The 21,913-nt window shown below is 46.6% G+C and overlaps 8 protein-coding genes across 11 annotated transcripts; 4 read left to right on the top strand and 4 right to left on the bottom strand.

The window, feature by feature from the left end:
• Nucleotides 1–7,673, bottom strand: LOC136193899 (death-associated protein kinase 1-like). Of its 2 annotated transcripts, XM_065982908.1 has the most exons (19): nucleotides 4,956–7,673; nucleotides 4,503–4,895; nucleotides 4,071–4,178; nucleotides 3,914–4,018; nucleotides 3,720–3,857; nucleotides 3,574–3,672; nucleotides 3,419–3,523; nucleotides 3,267–3,368; nucleotides 3,119–3,217; nucleotides 2,967–3,071; nucleotides 2,795–2,911; nucleotides 2,640–2,744; nucleotides 2,482–2,589; nucleotides 2,365–2,430; nucleotides 1,698–2,318; nucleotides 1,451–1,645; nucleotides 537–1,403; nucleotides 436–481; nucleotides 1–382 (listed from the first exon to the last, which is right to left on the bottom strand). In XM_065982908.1, exons 3-19 carry the CDS (start codon nucleotides 4,122–4,124, stop codon nucleotides 87–89), a joined length of 3,228 nt encoding a protein of 1,075 aa, XP_065838980.1. In that variant the 5' UTR covers nucleotides 4,125–4,178; nucleotides 4,503–4,895; nucleotides 4,956–7,673; the 3' UTR covers nucleotides 1–86. The 2 variants fall into 2 exon arrangements, with proteins under 2 accessions (XP_065838980.1, XP_065838981.1); XM_065982909.1 differs by lacking the exons at nucleotides 3,574–3,672; nucleotides 3,720–3,857; nucleotides 3,914–4,018; ... (1 more) ...; nucleotides 4,503–4,895; nucleotides 4,956–7,673 and having other exon boundaries at nucleotides 5–382; nucleotides 3,119–3,212; nucleotides 3,419–3,516.
• On the top strand, nucleotides 4,238–6,544 carry LOC136193903 (histone acetyltransferase type B catalytic subunit-like). 2 transcript variants are annotated; one of them, XM_065982914.1, is made up of 14 exons: nucleotides 4,239–4,369; nucleotides 4,417–4,488; nucleotides 4,600–4,675; nucleotides 4,735–4,867; nucleotides 4,919–4,961; nucleotides 5,019–5,155; nucleotides 5,230–5,317; nucleotides 5,375–5,408; nucleotides 5,458–5,562; nucleotides 5,665–5,708; nucleotides 5,760–5,822; nucleotides 5,886–6,037; nucleotides 6,098–6,214; nucleotides 6,268–6,544. In XM_065982914.1, the coding sequence occupies exons 1-14, from the start codon at nucleotides 4,351–4,353 to the stop codon at nucleotides 6,436–6,438; spliced, it is 1,254 nt and encodes a 417-aa protein (XP_065838986.1). In that variant the 5' UTR covers nucleotides 4,239–4,350; the 3' UTR covers nucleotides 6,439–6,544. The 2 variants fall into 2 exon arrangements, with proteins under 2 accessions (XP_065838985.1, XP_065838986.1); XM_065982913.1 differs by having other exon boundaries at nucleotides 4,238–4,369; nucleotides 5,458–5,708.
• Nucleotides 6,670–8,483, top strand: LOC136193905 (inhibin beta C chain-like). The gene is made up of 2 exons (XM_065982915.1): nucleotides 6,670–6,939; nucleotides 6,999–8,483. The coding sequence occupies exons 1-2, from the start codon at nucleotides 6,678–6,680 to the stop codon at nucleotides 7,733–7,735; spliced, it is 999 nt and encodes a 332-aa protein (XP_065838987.1). The 5' UTR covers nucleotides 6,670–6,677; the 3' UTR covers nucleotides 7,736–8,483.
• LOC136193900 (protein bicaudal C homolog 1-like) lies at nucleotides 7,787–12,663 on the bottom strand. The gene is made up of 30 exons (XM_065982910.1): nucleotides 12,395–12,663; nucleotides 12,285–12,331; nucleotides 12,113–12,182; nucleotides 11,742–11,821; nucleotides 11,602–11,686; nucleotides 11,453–11,526; nucleotides 11,339–11,392; nucleotides 11,164–11,286; nucleotides 11,045–11,110; nucleotides 10,841–10,995; nucleotides 10,688–10,787; nucleotides 10,490–10,630; nucleotides 10,245–10,436; nucleotides 9,996–10,181; nucleotides 9,864–9,939; nucleotides 9,734–9,808; nucleotides 9,636–9,685; nucleotides 9,503–9,578; nucleotides 9,421–9,455; nucleotides 9,297–9,369; nucleotides 9,228–9,246; nucleotides 9,140–9,179; nucleotides 9,041–9,083; nucleotides 8,873–8,979; nucleotides 8,769–8,816; nucleotides 8,661–8,714; nucleotides 8,560–8,602; nucleotides 8,413–8,487; nucleotides 8,294–8,358; nucleotides 7,787–8,247 (listed from the first exon to the last, which is right to left on the bottom strand). Exons 1-30 carry the CDS (start codon nucleotides 12,555–12,557, stop codon nucleotides 8,005–8,007), a joined length of 2,658 nt encoding a protein of 885 aa, XP_065838982.1. The 5' UTR covers nucleotides 12,558–12,663; the 3' UTR covers nucleotides 7,787–8,004.
• Nucleotides 12,664–12,841: 178 nt separating this feature from the next.
• LOC136193913 (ethanolamine-phosphate cytidylyltransferase-like) lies at nucleotides 12,842–15,187 on the top strand. The gene is made up of 18 exons (XM_065982923.1): nucleotides 12,842–13,016; nucleotides 13,071–13,113; nucleotides 13,164–13,209; nucleotides 13,261–13,346; nucleotides 13,406–13,481; nucleotides 13,536–13,602; nucleotides 13,654–13,701; nucleotides 13,757–13,805; nucleotides 13,857–13,904; nucleotides 13,967–14,059; nucleotides 14,112–14,157; nucleotides 14,231–14,307; nucleotides 14,358–14,438; nucleotides 14,488–14,553; nucleotides 14,603–14,647; nucleotides 14,705–14,725; nucleotides 14,776–14,864; nucleotides 14,921–15,187. Exons 1-18 carry the CDS (start codon nucleotides 12,964–12,966, stop codon nucleotides 15,018–15,020), a joined length of 1,134 nt encoding a protein of 377 aa, XP_065838995.1. The 5' UTR covers nucleotides 12,842–12,963; the 3' UTR covers nucleotides 15,021–15,187.
• Nucleotides 15,051–17,729, bottom strand: LOC136193910 (HIRA-interacting protein 3-like). Its single transcript, XM_065982919.1, has 6 exons — nucleotides 16,021–17,729; nucleotides 15,798–15,968; nucleotides 15,686–15,746; nucleotides 15,473–15,623; nucleotides 15,314–15,415; nucleotides 15,051–15,264 (listed from the first exon to the last, which is right to left on the bottom strand). The coding sequence occupies exons 1-6, from the start codon at nucleotides 16,104–16,106 to the stop codon at nucleotides 15,122–15,124; spliced, it is 714 nt and encodes a 237-aa protein (XP_065838991.1). The 5' UTR covers nucleotides 16,107–17,729; the 3' UTR covers nucleotides 15,051–15,121.
• LOC136193902 (arf-GAP with GTPase, ANK repeat and PH domain-containing protein 1-like) lies at nucleotides 16,252–21,084 on the top strand. Of its 2 annotated transcripts, none has more exons than XM_065982912.1 (17): nucleotides 16,252–16,431; nucleotides 17,306–17,364; nucleotides 17,531–17,621; nucleotides 17,683–17,774; nucleotides 17,845–18,130; nucleotides 18,408–18,580; nucleotides 18,635–18,733; nucleotides 18,864–18,968; nucleotides 19,023–19,563; nucleotides 19,613–19,692; nucleotides 19,755–19,835; nucleotides 19,893–19,983; nucleotides 20,037–20,154; nucleotides 20,203–20,313; nucleotides 20,369–20,456; nucleotides 20,514–20,681; nucleotides 20,731–21,084. In XM_065982912.1, the coding sequence occupies exons 1-17, from the start codon at nucleotides 16,278–16,280 to the stop codon at nucleotides 20,923–20,925; spliced, it is 2,532 nt and encodes an 843-aa protein (XP_065838984.1). In that variant the 5' UTR covers nucleotides 16,252–16,277; the 3' UTR covers nucleotides 20,926–21,084. The 2 variants fall into 2 exon arrangements, with proteins under 2 accessions (XP_065838984.1, XP_065838983.1); XM_065982911.1 differs by lacking the exon at nucleotides 16,252–16,431 and adding an exon at nucleotides 16,892–17,206.
• On the bottom strand, nucleotides 21,026–21,900 carry LOC136193911 (prefoldin subunit 5-like). The gene is made up of 6 exons (XM_065982920.1): nucleotides 21,820–21,900; nucleotides 21,665–21,767; nucleotides 21,586–21,617; nucleotides 21,461–21,538; nucleotides 21,297–21,402; nucleotides 21,026–21,237 (listed from the first exon to the last, which is right to left on the bottom strand). The coding sequence occupies exons 1-6, from the start codon at nucleotides 21,883–21,885 to the stop codon at nucleotides 21,164–21,166; spliced, it is 459 nt and encodes a 152-aa protein (XP_065838992.1). The 5' UTR covers nucleotides 21,886–21,900; the 3' UTR covers nucleotides 21,026–21,163.
• Between the last annotated feature and the right edge of the window lie 13 nt (nucleotides 21,901–21,913).

Raw genomic sequence — 21,913 nt, forward strand, 5'->3', positions numbered from 1 at the left:
CAGCACCTATGCATACCGAAATCATAACAAACATACATAAATACGTCATAAAAAATGCAAGGAAAGCGGACGGGCGTTTGACTTGCCTAGTGACGTCCATAGTGTTCTTCAAACTTCATTTTGATAAGTCTGCGGTTGACGCCCACCTCCTCGAACCACTTTAGAAGCTTACCTACTGTTGGGGAGTTTGCCTTTTCGCTCCACGACTTGAGCACTTTGAACATGCGAAGAACGACGCTGGGAGTGGAGTCGCGAATCTCTTGGAGAGTGTCCAAGCTAATGCCAAGGAAAACACTGATGTCTTCCCATTTTGATCCTTTGACGGCAGCGCATGCTCTCATTACGTCGTCGGGTACCAATTCATCGTCAGAGGGAAAAGAGTCTAAACGCCGATTAATTATTTAATTATTATATTCTACAGAACCTATACTGTACCAGAATCGCAAGTAACTGCAACAGGATCTGCAGAGGTGATCATGGGCTAAAGTGGAAAAGTAAACTAGTGAAAAAATGTACTTCCTCTTGGTTTTAATCACCTCAAAAACACTCTCTTCAACGATCACCAATTCTCGGACAAGAGAACGATTGCGTTTCTCTGGTCGAGTGGAAAATAAGACGTGATTGAGAGCATTGCCATCAAGCTTCTGATCGACTTCGCTGCATGAGTAAATAGCCGGATCTTCGTCGTGTCGACGGAGATGAGAACTGTCTAAGTAGAACCAGTTGAGAATAGCTCCTGGGCTCCTTTCGTCGCACGCATCAACGATCATCGTCTTCACCTCGTCGAGGAATTCCTTTGCTACTTTAGGAGAAGCGCTCTTCTCGCTCGACCAGCGAAGGATAATGTCAATGCAACAGTGCTCTTTTTTTATGTCCGATTCGATGAGACATTCAATTATTTTGTCTTCGACGATTCTCACCAATTTGACGCCGTCTTTCCACGCTGCGTGACTCGTGTTGGGAAGGCGAGAGCAGCGAGATTGGAAGACGGCGAATGACGACGGCGAGATGATGTCGATCGACTTATCGCATTCGTATCGTTGGCCGCGATACACGTCGAACGTCAGATCTTCAACCCAGGCGTCGTCAGGAATTGAATTATTAAGAAGAGCGGGTATTTGATACACTCCTGGCATGTCTCTCACCGGAATGCAGAGATCCAAGTCGAGAAGAACTTGAATTCCTTCGTCAACTGTCACCACAAATGGAGACGGTGTGTCCTTTAGCTGAAGATGATTTTCAAAAGTCTTTAGAGCCAATTCCATTTCGTCTCTGGAGACCTTGCCGGCTTTATGTGACGTCGGCATGCCGAATAGAAATTCGGGTGGAGCGAGAAGTGGACCGATGACGTTGTGACAAAGCCACGGTGGTTGAACACAAATACGATGACCAAGATTAATAATCTATAAGAAAATATTAGAGAAAATATAACCAGATAATATTTACTCACTATTCCGACCGAGTCAAGATATCCAACTGCCACCTTTTTCTCGTCTTCGTTTAGAACGATGCGAATATCTTGAGCGACCCATTTTTCGAATTCTTCATGCGTCAGGAAATAGGGCAATGGACGTTTTCTCTTCTCATCTGGAAGAGAAAGATGCTTCTCAATGGCATGGCACAGTTTGGGAACATCATCGGCCGCCTGTGAAAATTTAGATAAAATCTAAAGGTAAACAATACGACGTAGTCATTACCGTAAGCATTTCTTCGCGAATTTTATTCAGTTTTTCTCTGCAGTTCTTCATGCGAGCTGATTCGCTCTTGCTGCAATCCAATTCAATCGCGTGCGAAAATTTAAACGTGTCTCCGAATTCTCCCTCAAGAGTTTCAGCGACATATTTTAGTTCGAGGCTTACTTCACTTCCCGTCTTCCGACTCAAACCAATGAAATTGAAAATTATGACAAGGTTGGTCAATGAAGTCGAGGAAAGCGTTCGCAACGAAGCCTTAGCGAACGCACACCAATATCGTCCCTTTTGTAGAAGAAGATGAACCTCTTTTGCCCCTATTTTTCCTCGAATAGGAAGGACGAGACAGAACAATGTATTGGATTGCTGAAAGAAGAGACCGTGAGCTTTGTGGAACGTCCACTGGGCACCGAAGTCCCACGTTGTTCCTTTGCCCACTTTCGGAATATAAAGGGTGCGAATTTCAACTCCAGCTGTGCGATCTTTCGGGTCAATAGGAGGAAGATGTAGTTTCAGAAGAGAATTGACGAGTGTCGTCTTTCCCGCCATTTCGCTGCCAATTATGCACAATTTAATTGAACCCGGACGAACTATTTCTCGTTGAAGAACGGAAAATCGGGCAGCGTCCTATTAAATATATACATACGGGAACTGAATCAAAATGATGACGTACGTAATGCTGTCGAAGGAGAGCTCTTCTTTCACCATTACGTGCCACCTCATAAGGTGTCTTTCCGTCCTGAAATTCACGTCTATAGATTTTCTCTAATTTACAAGAAAATCATGTCACCTCATCTTGACACGTGACGTCAACACCCTTCTTAATCAAAAGATCAATAACTGATGCGCCTACGCTTAATGAGTATTTTGCAAAGATATGCAATGCATTTTGTTTGTTCTACAAAGATTTGAATAGAGAACAATTGAGAAATGAGAATTCTGACTAACTTTATTTCTGACAGAGACATCAGCTCCTAATTCAATTAGTTGCCGAATGACAAGGAAAGAAAAATCAAACGTATCACATGCTTCCAATAAGGGTGTCCTTCCCTCCTAAAAATAGGATTAACAAACAAAAATGCAAAATATCGTAAGAATGCGACCTTATCAACAGAATTGATATCAATGCCTTTCTCAATGACAAGATATCGAAGAACATCTTTCACTTCATCTTCACACTTTGAAGGCCAGGTGGCATAAAACAAAGCGGTCTTCCCTTCCTGAATAAAAAAGACGGCGATTTGTTGAATTTGTAGCAAATAAACAACATCTCACGTAATCTTTTGCTTGACAGTTTGCTCCTTTTTCACACAAGTAGCGAACTTTCGCTAAAGGATTGATGTGACTTCGACACGCCAACATAAAAGACGTTATGCCCACCTGAAGATGAAATAAGAATAAAAGTATCACAAATGAAATCTTCTAACCTTGTTGACGCTATTGATATCAGCCTTGTGTTCCACGAGCGATTTCACTCCAAAAATGCTTCCATTGTCGCAGGCACGATGAAGAGGAGTGTAGCTATACTATTACAAATATTGCACATGTAGCAAACAAAAGCTCAACATATATCACGTGATTAGCAGCATTGACGCTCAATCCCTTTTCAGTAAAAAGATAATTAAAAATCTCGTTTGCTTTTTCATATGACGAAAATTGATTTTGAACTGCCCATAACTATAAATCAAAAGTTACTGTTGCGAGAGGGTTGATATCAATTCTTTTACAATATCATCTTGTGACGAAATGTAGCCATGTTCTTCGAGATAGACCATCTTCTTAATTGTGTCAACGGAACTTTCACAGGCATAATAATATGGCGTAAGTCCTCTCTAAAAAAGAGTGATGAGTGAAACCATATGAAATCAATTCCAAGTCATACACTGGCTTCCACGTTGATATTTGCACCGTGACTGACGAGCCATTCAACGCCAAAAATATTTCCCCACTTGCACGCGCAGTGAAGTGGGCGGAGTTTCATCTGCATCCACGCATCAATTAATTTACCAATACAAAACGTACCAATACCCATCGTGATAACATTTCAACGTCTTGATTCTTTTGCTCAAGCGCATAGCCGAGCCACTGATCGGCTTCCTCCGCCGAATCGAACTCTCTTCCCGCCACATAGTGAATTAATGAAGAGCTTTCAAAGTTAGTATCGTACTAACGAAAAGGAGAACACAATGGTGCGCAGCGATGAAAACGCAAACGCTTCATACCTGTTCAGATCGAAATCCTTTTACCGTAGAAAGAAAACTCTTCAGTTCATCGTTATTTCTCTCTTCGATTATCGCTCTCAATCGTTCAACAATCGTTCGGTGATTCTACACAATGTCACTGTTCGATCGCACTACAAGTCTACTAGCTGCGCCTCACAAGCAGATCCACGTCCTTTTTTGCCTTTTTTGGCGAAGAGAAGAATGTACTCATAACAGAGAAGACGCATGCGCATTCGAGTAACGAAAGTGCGCAACGTGTAGCTCACTATTGAATTAAAATTTCAGCTAGCTATGTATGAAAAAATGAAAAATAGAAATGTGTCTGTCGTGTACACTAGATACGGGTAACGTCAAAACTGCCGGGCTCTGTACGCTAATTTACGCTAAGCACACAGGCTCGGTCTATCCGTAGATCTATCCCAGGGGTCTATCGGAAAATGGCAATAGCTATGGAGAGTAAGCAAGAGCTCGTGTCTCTGTCTGGTCGTTCTACGACTCTCTAGACTTGGATCTCGTGAAGGAGAAAGCTAGCGAATTTCTAGCCGATGCAAACGAATGTACTCATCTAAAACTAGGTAATGCGCACTACCACATTAATCTTCAACAAAGAACACCACTTTTTGACGCTGGGTTTGGGGAGACGGAATGGTCATCCGGGGATTAGAAAAAGTGACGCTTGTTTCTAGTCAAAACGGAAGGGGACGTTCTAGATGACGCAATTGCCTTTCATCCCGACATGAGTCACCAATTATTTGGAGAATCGTACGTGGACTACATAAAATAAATCCAATTAATTAATTAATTAACGAACAAATTCAAAGGGAAATGATTTTTGGATACTCGGAACCTCGCATCGACATCTACTTCGGTGCAGCAACGTTGAACACGTACCTAAACTTTTCCTATAAGGCCAAAGTGACGTCCAAGAACAACGCTTTCCTAAAGGATGTTCAGGTGAACCTTTGTATTGCAAGAAGAGACTCTATAATAATAATAATTCAATAGCCCGACTCTGTAATTCCCAAATTGGCTGAAAAATTACCTTCTGGTATTTTTCATTTTTTCACGTGATCTTTCTCTCGACTTAATTAATTAACCAATTCAGGATTTTGCACAAATCGCGACGAATTCATCGCGAGCCTGGCAGCTGAATCGTCCTTCGTGCCGTTCGGTCGTCAGGTGAATTCCTACGAAACGACAACCGAATCGTCGCCACGTCAAATCCACTACGAAATCTATCAGGTAAAAGTAATAAAAACCCGAGAGATTTGGGACCTAAAGGTAGACTAGACCAATTTAATTTCCCAATACATTAGAGCGATACCCTGACTCCCAGACTAAGGCAATTCCACGAACGACTGCAGATATTCCTTCTCTGGTACATCGACGCTGCATCGTACATCGGTAGGCCCCTCTCCCCCTATTTATATATATATATATAAAATTGACTTCGCCCATTAGACGTCGACGACGAAAAATGGCGCTTCTTTTTCCTGTAACACAAAAAGAATTTCGCCCGTTCCACGTACGCGTTCCTTATCTAGATTCGAGAAAGATCTCGTCGACGGTCGAACGTCGTATTCGATTGTCGCCTACGCGACCGTGTATCAATATTTCGCTTATCCTGATAAGATTCGACCGCGAATAAGGTACGTCTGGAATGAACACTTGCATTTAGAAGGCCATGCACCTGTGCATACGATATACCACCGGTGTTTGTTTGGGAGTTTTCTTCATACATTTCGTACTAGTCAGTTCCTCGTATTGCCGCCCTTCCAAAGAAAGGGTCACGGAGGTAGGGGATTTTATAGAAAGAACGACTCCTAAGCGTCTTTTTATACTCTAGCTCGTCTATTGCAAACGATTTACGACTTTTACATAAGCGATGATCGTGTGAGGGATATAACGGGTAGGGGCGCGCGTCTTCTAGCTCACCGCCGGTTTTGTTGAGAGTCCTATCGCTTGACGTTAGTCGAGGATCAATCCGATGAATTTTCATATCTTCGTAACTACGTCGACTGTTGCAACTGTCTCGACTTGAAATCGTTTCGTCCGGACGCTCTCCAAGCGGGCTTCGACGACGAAATGATCGCCGAAGCGACGGAGAAACTCAAACTAGTCAAAGTTAGACAGAAAAACACGGGGGGCCCACCCTCCCTCCTTATTGAATACATAAAAAAATAGAGTCAAACGCGACGCGTCTACGAGATACTGCGACTTCGAGCGACAAATCGAGGCGACCCGGACGCGTACAGGAAATATCGTCTCGACGTAAAGAATCGCCTGAACAAGCCATTTCAGGTGAGCGTGTGCGTGTGTGTGGGCAATTCATTGCCTCATACCTTACGCATTAGAGGAAGCAGGCGGAATTGAAGAAGCTCGAGCGCGTTTTGAATCCTAATGAGATGACGGCGACGGCGATCGCTGGTGCCGGCGTCGACGAGCGTCATCAGCAATTGGCGTCGATGTACGAGTCTCTCGAAACGTCGTATATGGGAATCATAGAAAAACTCGCTACGTTATAGTGTCTGTGTGATCTTTGTTATTTCGTTTCTGGGTCCAGCTGGTTCCTAGTGGTTAGTTCGATGCGTATTTTTAGGGCGTTCTAAATAATTAGATCGTTTTCTGGAAGTCGAGTAGTCAATTTGTGAGAGTGGGTCTATTTGCAAATTCAACTAGAGGGGGGAGGGGTCTTCTTGCTCCATCTCTTATAAATAGTCGTACACTGCGCACTTCTCCTCATTCGTCCACCGGCTCTACGAGAATGATTTCCTTGCTCATTGTCCTCCTTCTGTATCCCCTTCGAGTTGTCTCGTTTGACTACGACGAGTTTCGTCAGACGCATCTCCAGGAGATCAAACATCTTATACTGGAGCAACTCGGTCTGGACAACGTTCCCAATATATCTCAGAACGTTCGAGACGCGTTGCTGCGGAGGCAGGACGTGCAGGAGGAAATACATCGACTGTCGACGCCCGTCGACGCGCCAAAATCAACAAAGTCGACCGAAATCATACCAGCAGCCGGTAAGTTCCGGAGGACTTTTGTCAGGTTCTCGCATATAGACGCACGTCAATTCATGCAGATTGCGCACGACGCCTCTGCGCCTTCAACCGAACGATTATAGAACGAATTGACATCGAACAGATTCGCAGCGTTTATTTGCACGTTTATAAACCTGAGTCGCAACCGGAATCGTCCGCTGCCGGCAGCGGCGAGGCTCCGGCACCTGAAGACGTCATAATGTCAATCAGCGACGATACGAAGACGATCGTCGCCGCCCAGCTCGTCGACGGCGACGATTACGGGTGGATTCGCGTGCGAATACCTAAGGAAGTCGTCGCACGGGAGACGAACGCTTCGCTTGTCCGTCTTCTCGTGTCCCACAACGAATGCATCATGGATCAATGTCCTGGAAGCCGTTGTCCGTATCTAACGGTGACTCACGAGAAGAAATCGTCGCGGAGACGTCGTCGACGAAGCGTTGGTCGGAAGAATTGTCGAAGTCGCGATCGAAATCCGAAATGCTGTCGCATGCCGCTCGTCGTAACGGTCAAGGATCTCGGCTGGTCGAACTGGGTTCTCAAACCGGAGACGTTCGAGGCGTTCTACTGCACGGGCGAGTGTCCGCGGCTCTACAAGGCGTCGTCAGGACACGCGCTCGTCACGTCGATGCTCAAGGGGAAGGTCTATCGCAAGGCGAAGCCGTGCTGCGTGCCGACGAGTCTCGCTTCGGTGTCGTTCGTTCACTTTACGAAGGAGGGGCTCGTGACGAAGACGAAATTCGAGAACCTGTCGGTGAATAGTTGCGGATGCAGTTAGGAGACAAGAAAAAATCAGACGTGCATATCTATATCGTAACCCCTACAGTGATGGAGTTTTTTCAGATGTTATTTTCAGTTTAGATGAACAACGAGACATAAAACACACGCAGTCTGGGTTATACGAACTATACAGAAGAGCAAAAGAGCCTCAGGTAGCCCAGCTAGCCACCGATGGTCAATCAGAAAAAAATAACAACGCAGCGCGGATAAAAAAAAGGACAGCAAAAAAATCAATTAATCGATACGTCAGATTTAATTGATCTAGAGTCACCAGCGTCCGCTCAAACTCATAATATCGCGATGCGCGCCGACGGCGCGATCGTACGAGCTCCGCTTCGTGCTCGTCGGTCCGCCGACGGCCAAGCCAGACGGCGACGATTCCGCGGCGGTTAGGGGGCGCCCCTGGAAGTCCGCAATCGCGAGAAGCATTTTTTTACGAGCGCCGAACGTCGTGACGCCGAGTTCCTTGAGATCGTGCTCACCCAACGTCAAAAACGTGCCAAGATCCACCTGGGGAAAATATCTCGGCTCGTTTTTTCGATGGATTTTCGGTTACCTCTTGGTCCTCGAACAGGGGCACGTATTTCGAGAGCCCGCAATAGGTCAAAAACTCGCCCAAATCTGACGTGACGTCATTTTAAAAAGTCCCCAGCGCGCTAATCGGTTCCTTATTACCGTTATATCGTCGTTCCTTTCGCGGATACGACTGCAATTCCGTGTAGGAGGCCGCGCCAAGGGGCCCAACGTCAACTGCATAGGGAGGGGGGACGGGGGGAAAATTCGTTTAGGCGAAGTGGGAGGTCGACTAAATATATGCAATACATTCTCGAGTCAGATTGCGGCGAGATCCGCTCTTCGTTGGATTCTAGGACAACCGCGCTCCCTTTTTCAATAATCAAATCTACCGCGATTTGTAAGCGCACCTCGTGGGGGCCTTCTCTCGTAGGGTAATCATTGTTTATGTCCCATTCCTGCCCCTAGAAAGGACACGTTTAGTGGAGGGGTGGCGAGTAATATTAAAGGGGCCCCACTTCGTATTGAGTCGCCATGTAGGATGCTTTCACTCGCGCTTGACGACGCTGAGGTGAAGACAAGATCGCGCTTTGCGAGAAGAATCGATATTTGATCATTTTACCAATTTTTCACGTATCGCTGCCTCGGGCATTGATTTCGAAAAATAGAGACCGCTCCACGTGTTCGTAGGCGTGCGCACTTGTTGTGACATTACGGGTTTTTTCATGGCTTTTTTGGAGGGGAATGGGGGGAGGTTTAAAATAAAAATTCTATTTATTACTGACTCTACCTTCTGATGCCATTCGTCTTTTCCGCTCGTAATCAAAATCTCTCTGGAAAGAAAGCACGTGTTGTGAGAAAAATCAATAAATAATAGGTTAATTAATACGTCGGTCCATTCTGCTTCGGGTAGGATGGATCCACAGCGTCTAAATACCCGCGTTAGAAATCAATCTATAGATCGGTTTTCGTGTTACCCAATTGTCATGCATTTTTCTGTAAAAATCAATAGAAAATAATTCGAAAAATTGTACTATCTATCCTACCCTTTTCAGAGACCCCGTAGTCCTTAGTTGGAGAGGGGCTCATCATCAATGATCTCGGCACCATGCCAACAGGCTACACGGAACAAAACATAATAAAGAACTAAATTGGGTAAAATTTGCTTGCCTGTCGTCCCGGAGAAAGACGTTCAGAGGAAGACCCTATGTGAAAAATATTTACATATATAAGGTCAATTGGATTATTGCACTTGAAGGTGACTTGGATACGTCTCCCAAAGCCGAACTGCAACGGCTTCCGTCGGGCGAGAGTTTACTTTGAGCCATCTGGAGGAGAAATCCTACTAGAGCCAAACCCACGTGCGCGAATCAATAAATAAATACCATGACGTCAGTAAAAGAATCAGACGATCTGATACCAATGATATCCAAGCCTAAAGACGTCTACTCAAACTTAGGGAGGACGATGGTTAGGATTGCACCGTCGTCGCGTAAGGGACTGGGACTGTGAATGGAAGAACGTCCGGGACTCGTTCGCGGCGATGGACTTTTACTCACTGTGACGTCACGCTTATCAACCGAAGTCCCGTTTTACCTCTATCTCTACTTTACTTTGCTCTTGCCCAAGACCGCTGTCTGTCAATTCGGTGTCTTCCGCGAGGGTTATAGATACAGGCAAGACATTGCCCTATGAGAATATCCCCCCGTATCTCCCCCTGAATCAATGAATGACTTTTCTCTCACGTCGTCAAGGAGTCCGTGAGACTGTGGCAACGACGCCGATGCTGACGGAGATTCGTACGGCTTAGCGTAGGATCGATTCTGCATGCGAAGTTGATGCATGCCGGAAAACGACGAAGTGGGCGTTTCGACAGAGGAAGAAAGACTCCACGCGGAACTAACACTAGATCCCGTACTAATAGACAAATCCTAGAGGGGGGGGAGCCAACATAGACTAAGGGGAGGGGAGAACCTATAGAACGATCTACCCACCAACATTCCCTGCTCTAAATGATTTAGAATGCCTCTTTGATGAGTAGAAAAATCGCCAGCATAGGCGGGGGGCGGCGGCGGCTGAAGGCCCAGGGAATCGGCGGCTCGACTCGAGGGGTCCCTATCGAGCAGATGCACGCGCGCGTAGTACATGTTGTGATGATTGCGTTCCACCGTTTTGACAATAACCGACTGGAGATAAATATCCAGTCGCTTTCCTTCGCCCCACTTCCGTGTTTTCTTACTTTGCTCTGTTGCTTGGGTCGCGGTTTGATGCTGATGAAGACGTCGAGCGTTTCCATGACGTGAGAGAGACCGATGGCGTCGTTCATGAGGGCGCTCGACTCGTCTTTCAAATCGAACATCAAGACGAGAGGAAGACAGCCCTAGAAATAATATATCTTTTATTTTTTATTTATTAAGAGATAGGGTGCAGTGCGTACGGTGAGTTGTTCTCGCGCGAGACAGACGGAGTCGATAGAGCCCGTGATAAAGACGGAACTCTTCGCCTGATGGGGGCCCTCAGGATTAGGGAATTGGATACTAAGGGAAGGGGAGTCCAAGACATAAAGAATCCTTTTTTTTTCTTTCTTTACTTTGCTCCCGTTCTCGACATGATGTGTTTGATATTCGATCCATTGCGTCCGATCATGAATAAATGGTGTTGCGGCGCAATGTCCATTTGTATGGTAATGGGAACGGAGGCGGCGATCTGCCCGGTCAGATGTTCGATGAGACTCACCGTGGCTTCCTTTAGAGATGAATTAGGAATTCAATTATCGCCCCGTTCAATATATTACTTTGACGGCAGCTGTGTTGCTGACGCAGCCACGTACAACGGCAACGTATACATAGGCACGTGGTCTCTGTGCGCATATATGCATGGAATATCTTCTACGGACCCCCTCCCTTTCTATACCGATTTGAAGCTAATTGCTACTTGATAGTGATCCGCTATGCGTTGGATTAGCGGATCATTGACGTCTGGGAGACATGGAGCCGTGAGGGGAAGTTCAAAGGTCAGCGTCAGAGGAACGAGTTCCTATTAGGGGGGGAATCGAGGCGTCGCGACTCGAAATGATAAGTTTGGTTACGCGAATTCGACGTCGAGCGGCTTCTACGCCCGATGGCTGGCCCGCTATGGAAACCTGGTAGGGGTGAAAGGTGGTGTTGTGGCGGGGCGAGGATCGGTGGTTTAATTGATTTACCTGATTGCTTTTATCGAATTGCTTGCTACGATTGGAATCCGGAAAATGAATGTGGCATTGAGTGTCTTCCATCACTGGGGACCATGACGTGTATAAGTGTATAATTAATTAATGTTATCTTTGTAGGGGGGGGGGAGAGGCGTACTCACCTTTCTTTATGTTCGAGCCACCTTTTCCAATCACGTGTGAATGATCCAGATGAGAAACGTCCATTTTCAACGTCACGCGACTCGACTAAATTAAAATAATACTCTTTTTTTTTCTAATTTTAGCTAAGACGAGTACGTGCCTTCACGTCCAAAACGGCCATCACCATCTCCTTAGCGCGCGCCACCTCGTCAACTTTTCCCGTAATTCGAATGTGAGGATCTATACAATTTACATCCGGGACTTGCAAGAAATTCGTTTCCTACGCGACTAACGCGCGCGACTAAGCAAACAAACGAGGCCATAGAACGCCGCTCGCAAGAAGGCAAAAAAAGCGAAGCCCTGCGTCCTCCAGAGTCGACGCCGCCGCTTTGTTTAGCTAGGAACGCGAATCGCACGCACACACACACACACGCACACAAACGCGGTCGCCATGAGAACAATGCGTAGAGACAACGAATGTGCGTGGGCCTAGCCTAGGACGCACATAGAACACATAACTCTAAACCCCACCCTTCTTCGACTTGGCACCGATCTTCAATTTCGACGGCCAATTGACGATCGCGCCCGTCGATCGCATGACCTAAAAAGAGAAAAGGCGAGAGGAAGGGATCACGCGCGCGCGAGAGAGAAAGGGGGCTCGCCTCCGGGGCGGGACGAGTTTCCGATTTCTCGCGGCGCTTACCCGTTCGAAAAAGGCGTCCGCCGTCTCGGCATCGCTTCCGTCGCTCGCTGCGAGGAATCGAACGTCGGTTAGAGATCGATTTGCGTTCGTTTCGTCGCGCGGGGGCTCACTTTGGAGCATTTGTTCCAATTTTCGCCTGTCGACGCGCATTCTTTCTTCGACCGCGTCCGGATCGAGCGAATCGGCGCCTTCGTCGCGTCGAGGCGACGAACTCTCGGGCGGCGCGTCGACGTCGACGATTGGGCCCGTTTCGGTCGATTGCGCGGTCGCCATTGTGCAGCGGTTTTATTCACGGGTCCATTTGGCCAGGAAGTGGTGAGTGATGCCTTTTGCTCTTGGGTTTTTTCCAAAGGACTTTATAATGAGACGTTAATATGAACGCGTGCACGTGATGCCTTGCGGTCTGCACGCCTAATGGCGGTGCGGCGTTTGAAGAAATGGAGGAAATTAAATTCAGCACCTGCTTCCAGTACAGTCAGCGCTGGACTTACCGGTACTTATGTTTTTGCAGCAGTCGCTCTCTTCCGCGCGCGCTAGACGGCATCGACGTCATGCAGGAGATCCGGGACGTTGCTCTCAGCAGTTGCTCACGAGAAAACGCTCGCTCTCCGCCACGTCGAACGTGGCATCTCGCCTCTCAAGCGACAATCAGCCTATTGAGAAGCTCTCGCGACAAAAAATGACCGAATCGAAGCGGGAACGAAAGGAAATTCGAGTCTGGTGCGACGGCTGGTAAGAAAATTCAGAGAAACAAACGCCGCTTTCGCTCTCAAACGCATTCTCCAGCTACGATCTATGCCATTTCGGCCACGCCAACTCCTTTCGTCAAGCAAGTGCCGCAATTTCGTTTCCTCGACTCTCTAACCCGTATGTCCGCAGGCAAAAGCCATGGGAGACTATCTCGTCGTAGGCGTGCACTCCGACAGTATGCATACGTTTTTTCTAATGAGTACGTATAATGACGTCATTATTTTAGCGGCTGTGACGTCCAACAAAGGACCGCCTGTTATGACGGATAAGGAACGATACAAAATGGTCAGAGCGGTGAAATGGGTCGACGAAGTAAAATTAATAAATATAAATTTAAATACCTATTTTAATTCTATCAATAATTAATTAAGGTTATTGAAGATGCTCCTTATGTCACTAAATTGGATACACTAGATACTAATCAGTGTGACTTTTGCGTCCATGGAGGTTCGTTTTATTTAATTAAAAAGTCTATTTTTTTCTAATTGCTTGATTATTCAGACGACATTACGTCAGATTCCAGTGGCTTGGATGCGTATCGACACGTGAAAGCCGCTGGACGATACAAGTATAGTTTAGAGATCTTGAAAAAGTGTGACTACTAGTGTGGCTAACTTAGAGAATGCAAGAGAACAGCTGGAATCTCTACGACAGATTTGGTGAACAGGTAGAGTAATTAACTAACACTATTAATTTCTCATGTTTTATATATCTCTAATAAGACTTCTTTCCATTGCTCGTACATCAGAAGAAAGTCGTTCAGGAAAAGAGGTAAAAAGAAAGATAGAATCAATAATAATAATAATCCAATCATTTCACTAGAGTCCCTTTGATGAGATTGACAGTAAGGAGCTGAATCAATACATACAGGTTTGAGTAGCACGTGGAAGATAAGATAATATATACACTATCCTTGATTATTTTAATTAAAGAATCCTCGCGCTAGTTGCGCTTGGACTGGCGTGTCTCACTTCTTACCAACGTCACAGAAGATCATCCAGTTTGCTTCCGGGGCCGAGCCAAAAGCAAGAACATCTTATTATAATTGAATTTTTAATTTATTGATTATTTTTTTAGAAGGGCGACAAAATTGTTTACGTGGACGGCTCCTTTGATCTCTTTCATATCCTTGAAATATTTGTGTACATAGTTATTTAATTGGTAACAGTAAATTCTTCTTGACTTATTAATCACACATTGCGGTCATATCGACTTTCTTGAAAACGCTAAAAAATTGGGCGACTTTCTCATAGTGGGAATATATCCTGATCAGGTCAATAAACACGCCAAATATTAAATAGACGATACATATTTTTGTGCTAGGTTATTCAATACTATAAGGGAGGCGGCAATTGGCCCATCATGACACTCCACGAACGCGTGCTAAGCGTTCTAGCGTGCAGAGTGAGTGAGAAAGAAACCTCGTGGGGTAAGAGAGTAGGTATCCTTTTAGTATGTCGATGAAGTGGTCATTGGAGCGCCCTATCGCGTGACAAGGGAACTCATCAGTCACTTCAAAGTACGTTAGATAGATCAGCTATCACGTGCATGATTTTTTAATAAAAAAGATTGATGTTGTGGTACATGGAAAAACGCCTATAATTCTCGACGAGGTAAGAGAGTAAAGCACCGCAGTATTTAATTAATTAAATAGTCGTTTTGCTTATTAGGATGGCCGTCATCCATACGAGGTAGAGTTGGTATTTAAAATACGTAATAATAAATAAATAAATAATATTAGGTGCCTATTGAAATGGGTATTCGGAAGCAAATAGATTCCGGAAACAAAACGACAACGGGTACCATAATTGATCGTCTGATACAGCACAGGTATAGAACCCTCCTATGGAATGCTCCCCTCCCCCAAGATGACTACTGCCTCATAGGCTGAAGTACGAAGAACGAAACAAAAGAAAGGCTGAGAAGACGGAGAGGGAAACGTCGCTCAAAGAAGCCGAATTGACGAACCAAGGAACCTCAGTCTAGGTCACGCCCCCCGCCCCATTTTTTGTCTGCTGAATTTTTTTAACCGCGCTGCCTATTAACTTAGCTGTTGAATTCAGAGCTACACTTGCTATGCACTACTACTACTGGTCTGAGTCACTGTCTGAAGATGCAATACTTCTTATTATTTTATTTATTCTTGTGTTTGACTCTTCGTCGTCGGAATCGTCTGCCAGTCGTTTTCTCGCTCCAGTCGAGGAGTCAGACCGCCTCGATCGTCTGGAACCTAAGAAATATATAAATAAATGTTAATTAATTATTAATTATTGGGGTACCTTTTGGTGTTGCTATGATATTTCCAGTGTCCAGGGCGTCTAGTTCCTCTTTCTCTTCTTTCTTTGTTTTCAGCTCTCTGCATTTCTCTAACGTCGGTCGTCCTGGAAAAGAAAGGGACTGCGTTCATTATTGCTAAGGATACGTTGAAAGTCCCGTACCTTCAATTCCAGCTTCTTCGAGAATCTTTTTAAGGATTCGTGCCTTTTCTTTCTCTGATTTGCAATCAGCGAAGAGTCTCTTGTAAGGTCTACGCATTCCACAGGCCAATATCATTCGTTTTAGACGCTTGACCTCGTCGCTCTCCTCCTCCTACACCCAATAATATATCATTAATTAATTAATTAATTAATTAAAACAGTCAGAAGACAGACTTTCTTTAGAGTTTCGGTCTTTTTCTTTACGTCGGAACTCTTTTTCTTTGTTTTTGCTTTGCTATCATTAAAAATAGTTCGAGAAAAGAAGAGAGAAAGTTCTTTCTAGTACATTTTTATTGGTTTTTTAGTTTCTTCGTCTTCTTCGTCCGGTTCGTCGTCGTTTTCCAACTCTGTCATGTCGTCCACAACTGCCCTAAGGTGCATTTCGACGTCGTCGTCGAGATTTTCGACGTCCAAATGCTGAGCGAGTCGCGATTTGAGAATGCGAAGCGTTAGATCGCTGTCAGACGCACGTAGAGCGCAAACGATTGCACATCAGTCAATCTACGAACCCAGAATCGTCGTTTTCGAATTGCTTCGCGACGAAACGGCGAATAGTGTCTTCGGCGGCCATATTAAAAACATACGGGGACTTCATAAATTCTTTACGACTCGACTACACGAAAAGGTCGCAGCAATGCAATGCATTTTGCGCAAAAATTAGATTGCGTGCAATTATCTTCGATTATCTCTACTATTCAAGTCTTCGGTCGAAGCACATACGGGCACCTTCTCATTCGGGTAGGCGGAGTCGGCGGATCGCTGCATAATGGCGGCCACTTCGGCCGACGACGTCGTGCTGCGCGAATCGGAACGATTCGAGGCGGTGCGAAGCACGATCGAGGAGCTACAAGTCGTCGCAATGAACGTCGACGACGTCATCGTTCGCGGCAGTCTGCACAGTCTCCTCAGTCACTTAGAAGGTCAGTGTCGCGACGGGGAGTTCGTACGATTAGACTCCCGAAAGCGCGCGGCGTCGATTCGTCGACGAAAATCGCCGAAGGGGGCGTCGGCCGGGCTACATGTAGCAAGTGTCATAACATAGCAGGCCTTCCTCCTATTCGCGAAGGTGTTCTCTCTCCCTTTCTGCGCCGTGAGAACGCTTTCGTGCCGCGTATCCACGTGCGCGGGCGCCCGCCCCATGTATCGCTTTTCGTCTCGCGCACATGCGCGCCGAAAATTGACTAATTTGCAACATGTATTTGATAGTCGCGTCTTATTAGCAGTGCCTCTACGTCGCGGTTTGAGAGTTGATTTTAGTAATAGCTTTGTTTTCGAGGGCCCCCCTATTTATAAATAGTGCGATCGCGCGCTTAAGCGCGCTAGTCAAATAGTTTCGACGTCATCCGTCGCCTATCCGGGTCACGCTCGTAGCGAATTACACTAGGCCCGTCCCACCCGTCGCGAATCCATCGTTCCATTATTTCTCCGCCCTCCTCCCGTCCGCCGCCCAACAAGTCCCCATAAAATCGATGATCAGAACTCAGCGCATGGACGCTCTCTCGTTCGCTTCGTGTGCGGGCCGTCCATCGCCGCCCCCACCTCCGCCGCCGTCTCCGATGATGAATCGCAGCGGCTTCGGCGGCGGAGACAGTCGACTTCATCGTTCGAAGTCGACGCGACGAAGCCGGAGTATGGACGAGCCGCTCTTTGCGTCGTTCGTCCGCCGATGGAGTTTTCGGCACAAGAAACGCGACGGTACTTTTAGAGGGGTGTGGTGGAGATTCGGAGAACGCGCATCTCGAGTGACGCAGGCGGTGTGCCCCGGCGTTTTGACTGACTTTCCCTCTTCGCTAGCCTACGTCACCGAATCGCAAGAGTGGACGATTCCGCGAGCGGCGTTCGACCTCCGGCTGGTAAGTGCGCACATAGAACAGGAAGTTGTCTCCGACGCGCGCGTGTGGCGAGTGCTTTGTTATGTCAAATTCCCTCGCTCGCGCGATTGTACACCCCGAAGTCGTACAACGTAGACAATCCGCTTTCGCCTCCTTTCTCTTTTCGTTTCTATTCGTTATCTAATAGGCCGTGGTGGGGAACCCGACTTCCGGCAAATCGCAGGTCATCCATCGTTTCCTTACGTCCAGTTTGGACACGTACGATCCGAATAAAATCGGTACGCGATAGCATATAATCGATCGCGTTTTCGTCGCAAAAAAAATATTGCCTACCCTAAGGAAAATACGATCAATTCAAGACGAACATCACCGTAGAAGGGAAACCGCGACTTCTGCTCATTCGTGACGTCACTGGAACCCCAGCGACGCAGGTGACGAAATTCAGTCGTCATCTTGCCGGCTAACACTAATAGAGGGACCCCGCCCCCTCTCTCTATCTAGATTGTCCGATGGGCGGACGCATTCCTCTTAGTTTTCAATGTTTGCGACGAGTCAAGCTTTCATATGGCTCTAACGTACTACGACAAAATTGGTCAAGAACGCAAGATGAATCACGATCTGCCCGTCATACTCGTCGGAACGCAGGACGCTCTCACCGACGCAAAACGTCGAGTCGCCTCCGCCGACGTCAAGCGCGTCACAGCCGAGGCCAATCCGCCTCTGCATTTTATTTATATGGAGGCAAACGCGAAGCACGGCGTCAATATCGATCACGTTTTTAGAGAGAGTGAGTTTCGTTAGGAAGTGTAGGTACTTGTAGATCAGAGGCAGGTGGCTTAGGTTATTTTTTTATGTATCCCTCACTTCCACCTGATTCTTCCCCATAGAAGATTGTTTATTTTTCTCTAAATACAGGCGTTAGCATGGGGACTCAGCTCTTTACCTTATATAGTGATGGTCGTTTAGTTTGAAACTGTGTTAGTCTTGTATGGGGAACCCCAGTGGCTAAAGGGCCACTTTTGGCTTGTAGAACAACTTTACTTATGTGTTTATTTCTTTTCTAGTTTGTAGGAAGATGGTTCTTATTCGTAATGCCGTGCTTTTTTCTCGTTCTGCCACTCTATCGCCGATCAAATTGGGTTCGCCGAGTCCCGTTCATCGGCGCGCGGACAGCGGCGAATTTATGACGTCGCCTCAGATGAGCAGAAAAGCGAAACGAAAATCAGCCCTATTCTCAGTAAAAAAGAACCCCAAAATAATAAAGAAATAAATTATTTTAAAAATCTTACAGTCAACAAGCGGGTCCAAGCTTCCCAGCCAGAGCCACAGCGGAAATGCCGGCGGTCCTGGATCAGTCGTAGGCAAAGGAAGAAGCGTCCCTATAAAACAGGTATGGGAATAAATGTTTAGAGTCTAGATTAGGCTTCTGTTTGTAATCTCCTCCGTGGCACGCTTTGATGTGGTAGCAAGGGAAGCATCGCCTAAAAAAATAGTCAGTAGGGGATGTTTTTACGCCGTAGGGCGAATTGTATAAGAAGAGCAAAGGCGCTCTAAGCAAGACCGAATGGAAGAAAAAATTCGTAACGCTACTCAAAGGCCATCTGATCTATTACGCAAATATCCAGGTAAGGGGGAAAACAAGAGAGAGGGGGCCCTCCCTTCTAAGTCGCTCCGCGTAGGATTACATGCACGATACGCACGGAAAATCAATAACGATTCAACACTGCACAGTCAAGATCCCCGGTCAACGTCCCATTGGCTCAAAAGCGACGCCAACGAAAGGCGAACGCGTTCACCATCCGACCGACGAAGTAGATCACACGCGTCACCATCACCACCACCACCATCAATCCTCCTCCGCCTCCTCGCTCCATCGACCGACTCAGCAGGAACTCGCCGTCGCCGTCGCAGCGATCGCTCTCCAAAAGAGTCTCTCGTCGACGGAAGAGGGCGTTGCGTGGCCGTTCGACGTCTCCGATGACGCGACGTCGACGACGACGACGCGTCCGTCGTCCGGGGAGCTGTCGCCGCCGCCGCAGTGGACGCCGGCCTACGCTTCGCCGCCGGAAGATTGGGATGGATTTCGGAAGAGATCCGGGTCCAATGAGAAGGGTTCGACGAATTTGAGTCGGTCTGGGACGAGTGTTACGCCGTCGAGTGCGCCGCGGAAGGGGCATCGGAGGCGGAGGAGTTGGGGAGCGGCGAAATCGTTAGAGGAGGGTAAGTTGTTCAGAAAAAAATATTTTATTTTGAATATATATATTTTTAGATGTTCCCTATGAGTTTAATGAGTTTGAGATTGTTTCTTTGGACGGCAAGACTTGGGCGTTCGAAGCCTCGTCCGCTGAAGTAAGTGTTCTCTCCTTGGGAGAATTGTAATTCGATTGAGCGCCTTGGCGCTCTGTGGTTAGGAGCAGCAGTCTTGGGTTAAAGCCATACAGCAGCAGATAATGGAGAGTCTCCAGGGCGCAACAAGCAACAAGACTGAGCTTGTAAAGAGAGAGTATAGAGCATAGGGGACCCCCTTGCCTTACGTAGTCATTTCCCAGAACCCTGAAGTAACTGAAACGACTCGTCAGGCGGTGAAAGCGATTCGAGAACGGGATGGAAACGATTTCTGCGCCGATTGCAATTCTCCAAGTTCGTGTGGCTTAGACCTTTGTGAGGGTATGCGTCATTCTTTTTCTATTTAGATCCCGAGTGGGTGTCTTTGAATTTGGGAGCGCTCGTCTGCATCGAGTGCTCGGGAATTCATCGCAAACTCGGCACCCATTTGTCGCGAATTCGATCGCTCAACTTGGACGAGTGGAGGTGAGAATAAAACGCGTGTTTGCAGTTGCGTACGACTCTCCCATTTAGTCCTGAGCTCACCGACGTCATACTGCATCTTGGCAACAATTTATCCAAGCGAATCTACGAGGCTACGGCGATGTCGAGAGGCTATCAACGTCCTCTGTACTCTTCGTCTAGGTATAGGCATGCAGTAGTGTACCTTAGTGGCCGTAAACAGTGCTTCCGGGCTTAGAGAGGACCGTGAGAAGTGGATTAGAGCGAAATACGAAACGAAGGAGTTCCTGAAGCCCTTTCCAAACTCTGGTTTATCCCTGAGTCAGGTAGAGTGAACTCTGTGGACGCGTAATGTACCATAGAGATTCCTTCTCTCCCCCTAGCATCTCATTGACGCAATCAATGTTCATAATATCGGCCTAGTCTATCATTTCCTCGCTCATTCGATTCCCGATGACGTGAATGAGCACTACGGCGCGAGCGACTTTCGCACGCCTCTCCACTTTGCGTGTCTCAGCGGCAACGCCGTCATACTGCAGCTCCTTATATGGGTAAGACGGAAAAGGGGGACCCGAGTGTTTTTTAAAAATATTTTTTCAGTATGGCGCGGATGTGAATGCGGAAGACGGAGACGGCTACACTCCGTTGGCCTATGCGCGTTCGCTGAATCGTCAGGTTTGCGTCGATCTGCTGCTCCAGCAGTATGGCGCAAATGACGGCGCAAATAGTCGACAGCCTCTTATTATGACTGACGGCGGCGTTATATTGGATGAGTTAGAGGCGAGCGATATTTAAATTTTAATCCCCCCCCTCCCCCCTCTCTCTCATTGACTCAACGCACTTTGAGTTCTGTAGAATTTATGAGAATTTTTTCGCTTACGTGCTCCGTCATGGCAAAATTGTAGCAATACTTTTTCATTTTTGCACATAAAAACGAGTACAGAGTGCACTGTATATCAGGGACTTTGTTGGTGCCCATAGCAACAGGTTTACCATTTATTTCTAGCGTTTTTTAAACAATCACACTAAGTACTCAGTTTTTTCCCTTCAACTGCGCTTGTGCGGCGGCTAGCTGCTGTACTCGTATCTGAATCATATTGGCAACGGCTAGGGAAAGAAAAAGAGGGTCCCCACGTGAGGTTAGCAGATATTTTCCCCGTATGTACCGTCTCTGTTCTTTGATTTAGCTATCAGAGGTACTTGAATTTCTTCGAGCTGTTTAGTAAGAAACTCTATCTTTCGATCAAAGTAAGCGCACGCTTCGTCAAAAGTCTATATAGAAAAGTCTATATAGACTTTGAAATTTTTAAAAAAATGACGTCAAAAATACCTTCTCGACGAAATAACCTGTACCTATGTCTACTAGGACTTTAGTCGCGCTCGACGCAAAACGACCAGGGACGTACATCTTAACGAAAATCGTGCATTGGAAGGTTATTAATTTATTTGGCTTACTGATGACGTCAAGGGAATCATAACTTCTTTTCCTGTATGCCAAACCGTAGAGTAAGCCATGGCGATGAGGAAATCCTACCAGAGCAATCCGACGATAGCTTTGTTACGGATTCTTTAGAGGCGACGAACTTCTGCTGGACGGCTTTCAACTTGGACATCGAAGATGCGAGAAATTGGACCTCCTAGAGCCAACCAGAGGTTTCTAAGACCATCTCTAGTCAGTTTCGACGTCACCTGATCCAATTGGCATTTGATCGAGTTCAATTGGGGGAAGGACAACGTCGAAAGATCGATTTCCATCGCTTCGCTTTGACCTCTAACGCGCGCA

Source organism: Oscarella lobularis, chromosome 12 (genome assembly GCF_947507565.1).
Source record: "Oscarella lobularis chromosome 12, ooOscLobu1.1, whole genome shotgun sequence".
In the NCBI taxonomy this organism is placed as follows: domain Eukaryota; kingdom Metazoa; phylum Porifera; class Homoscleromorpha; order Homosclerophorida; family Oscarellidae; genus Oscarella; species Oscarella lobularis.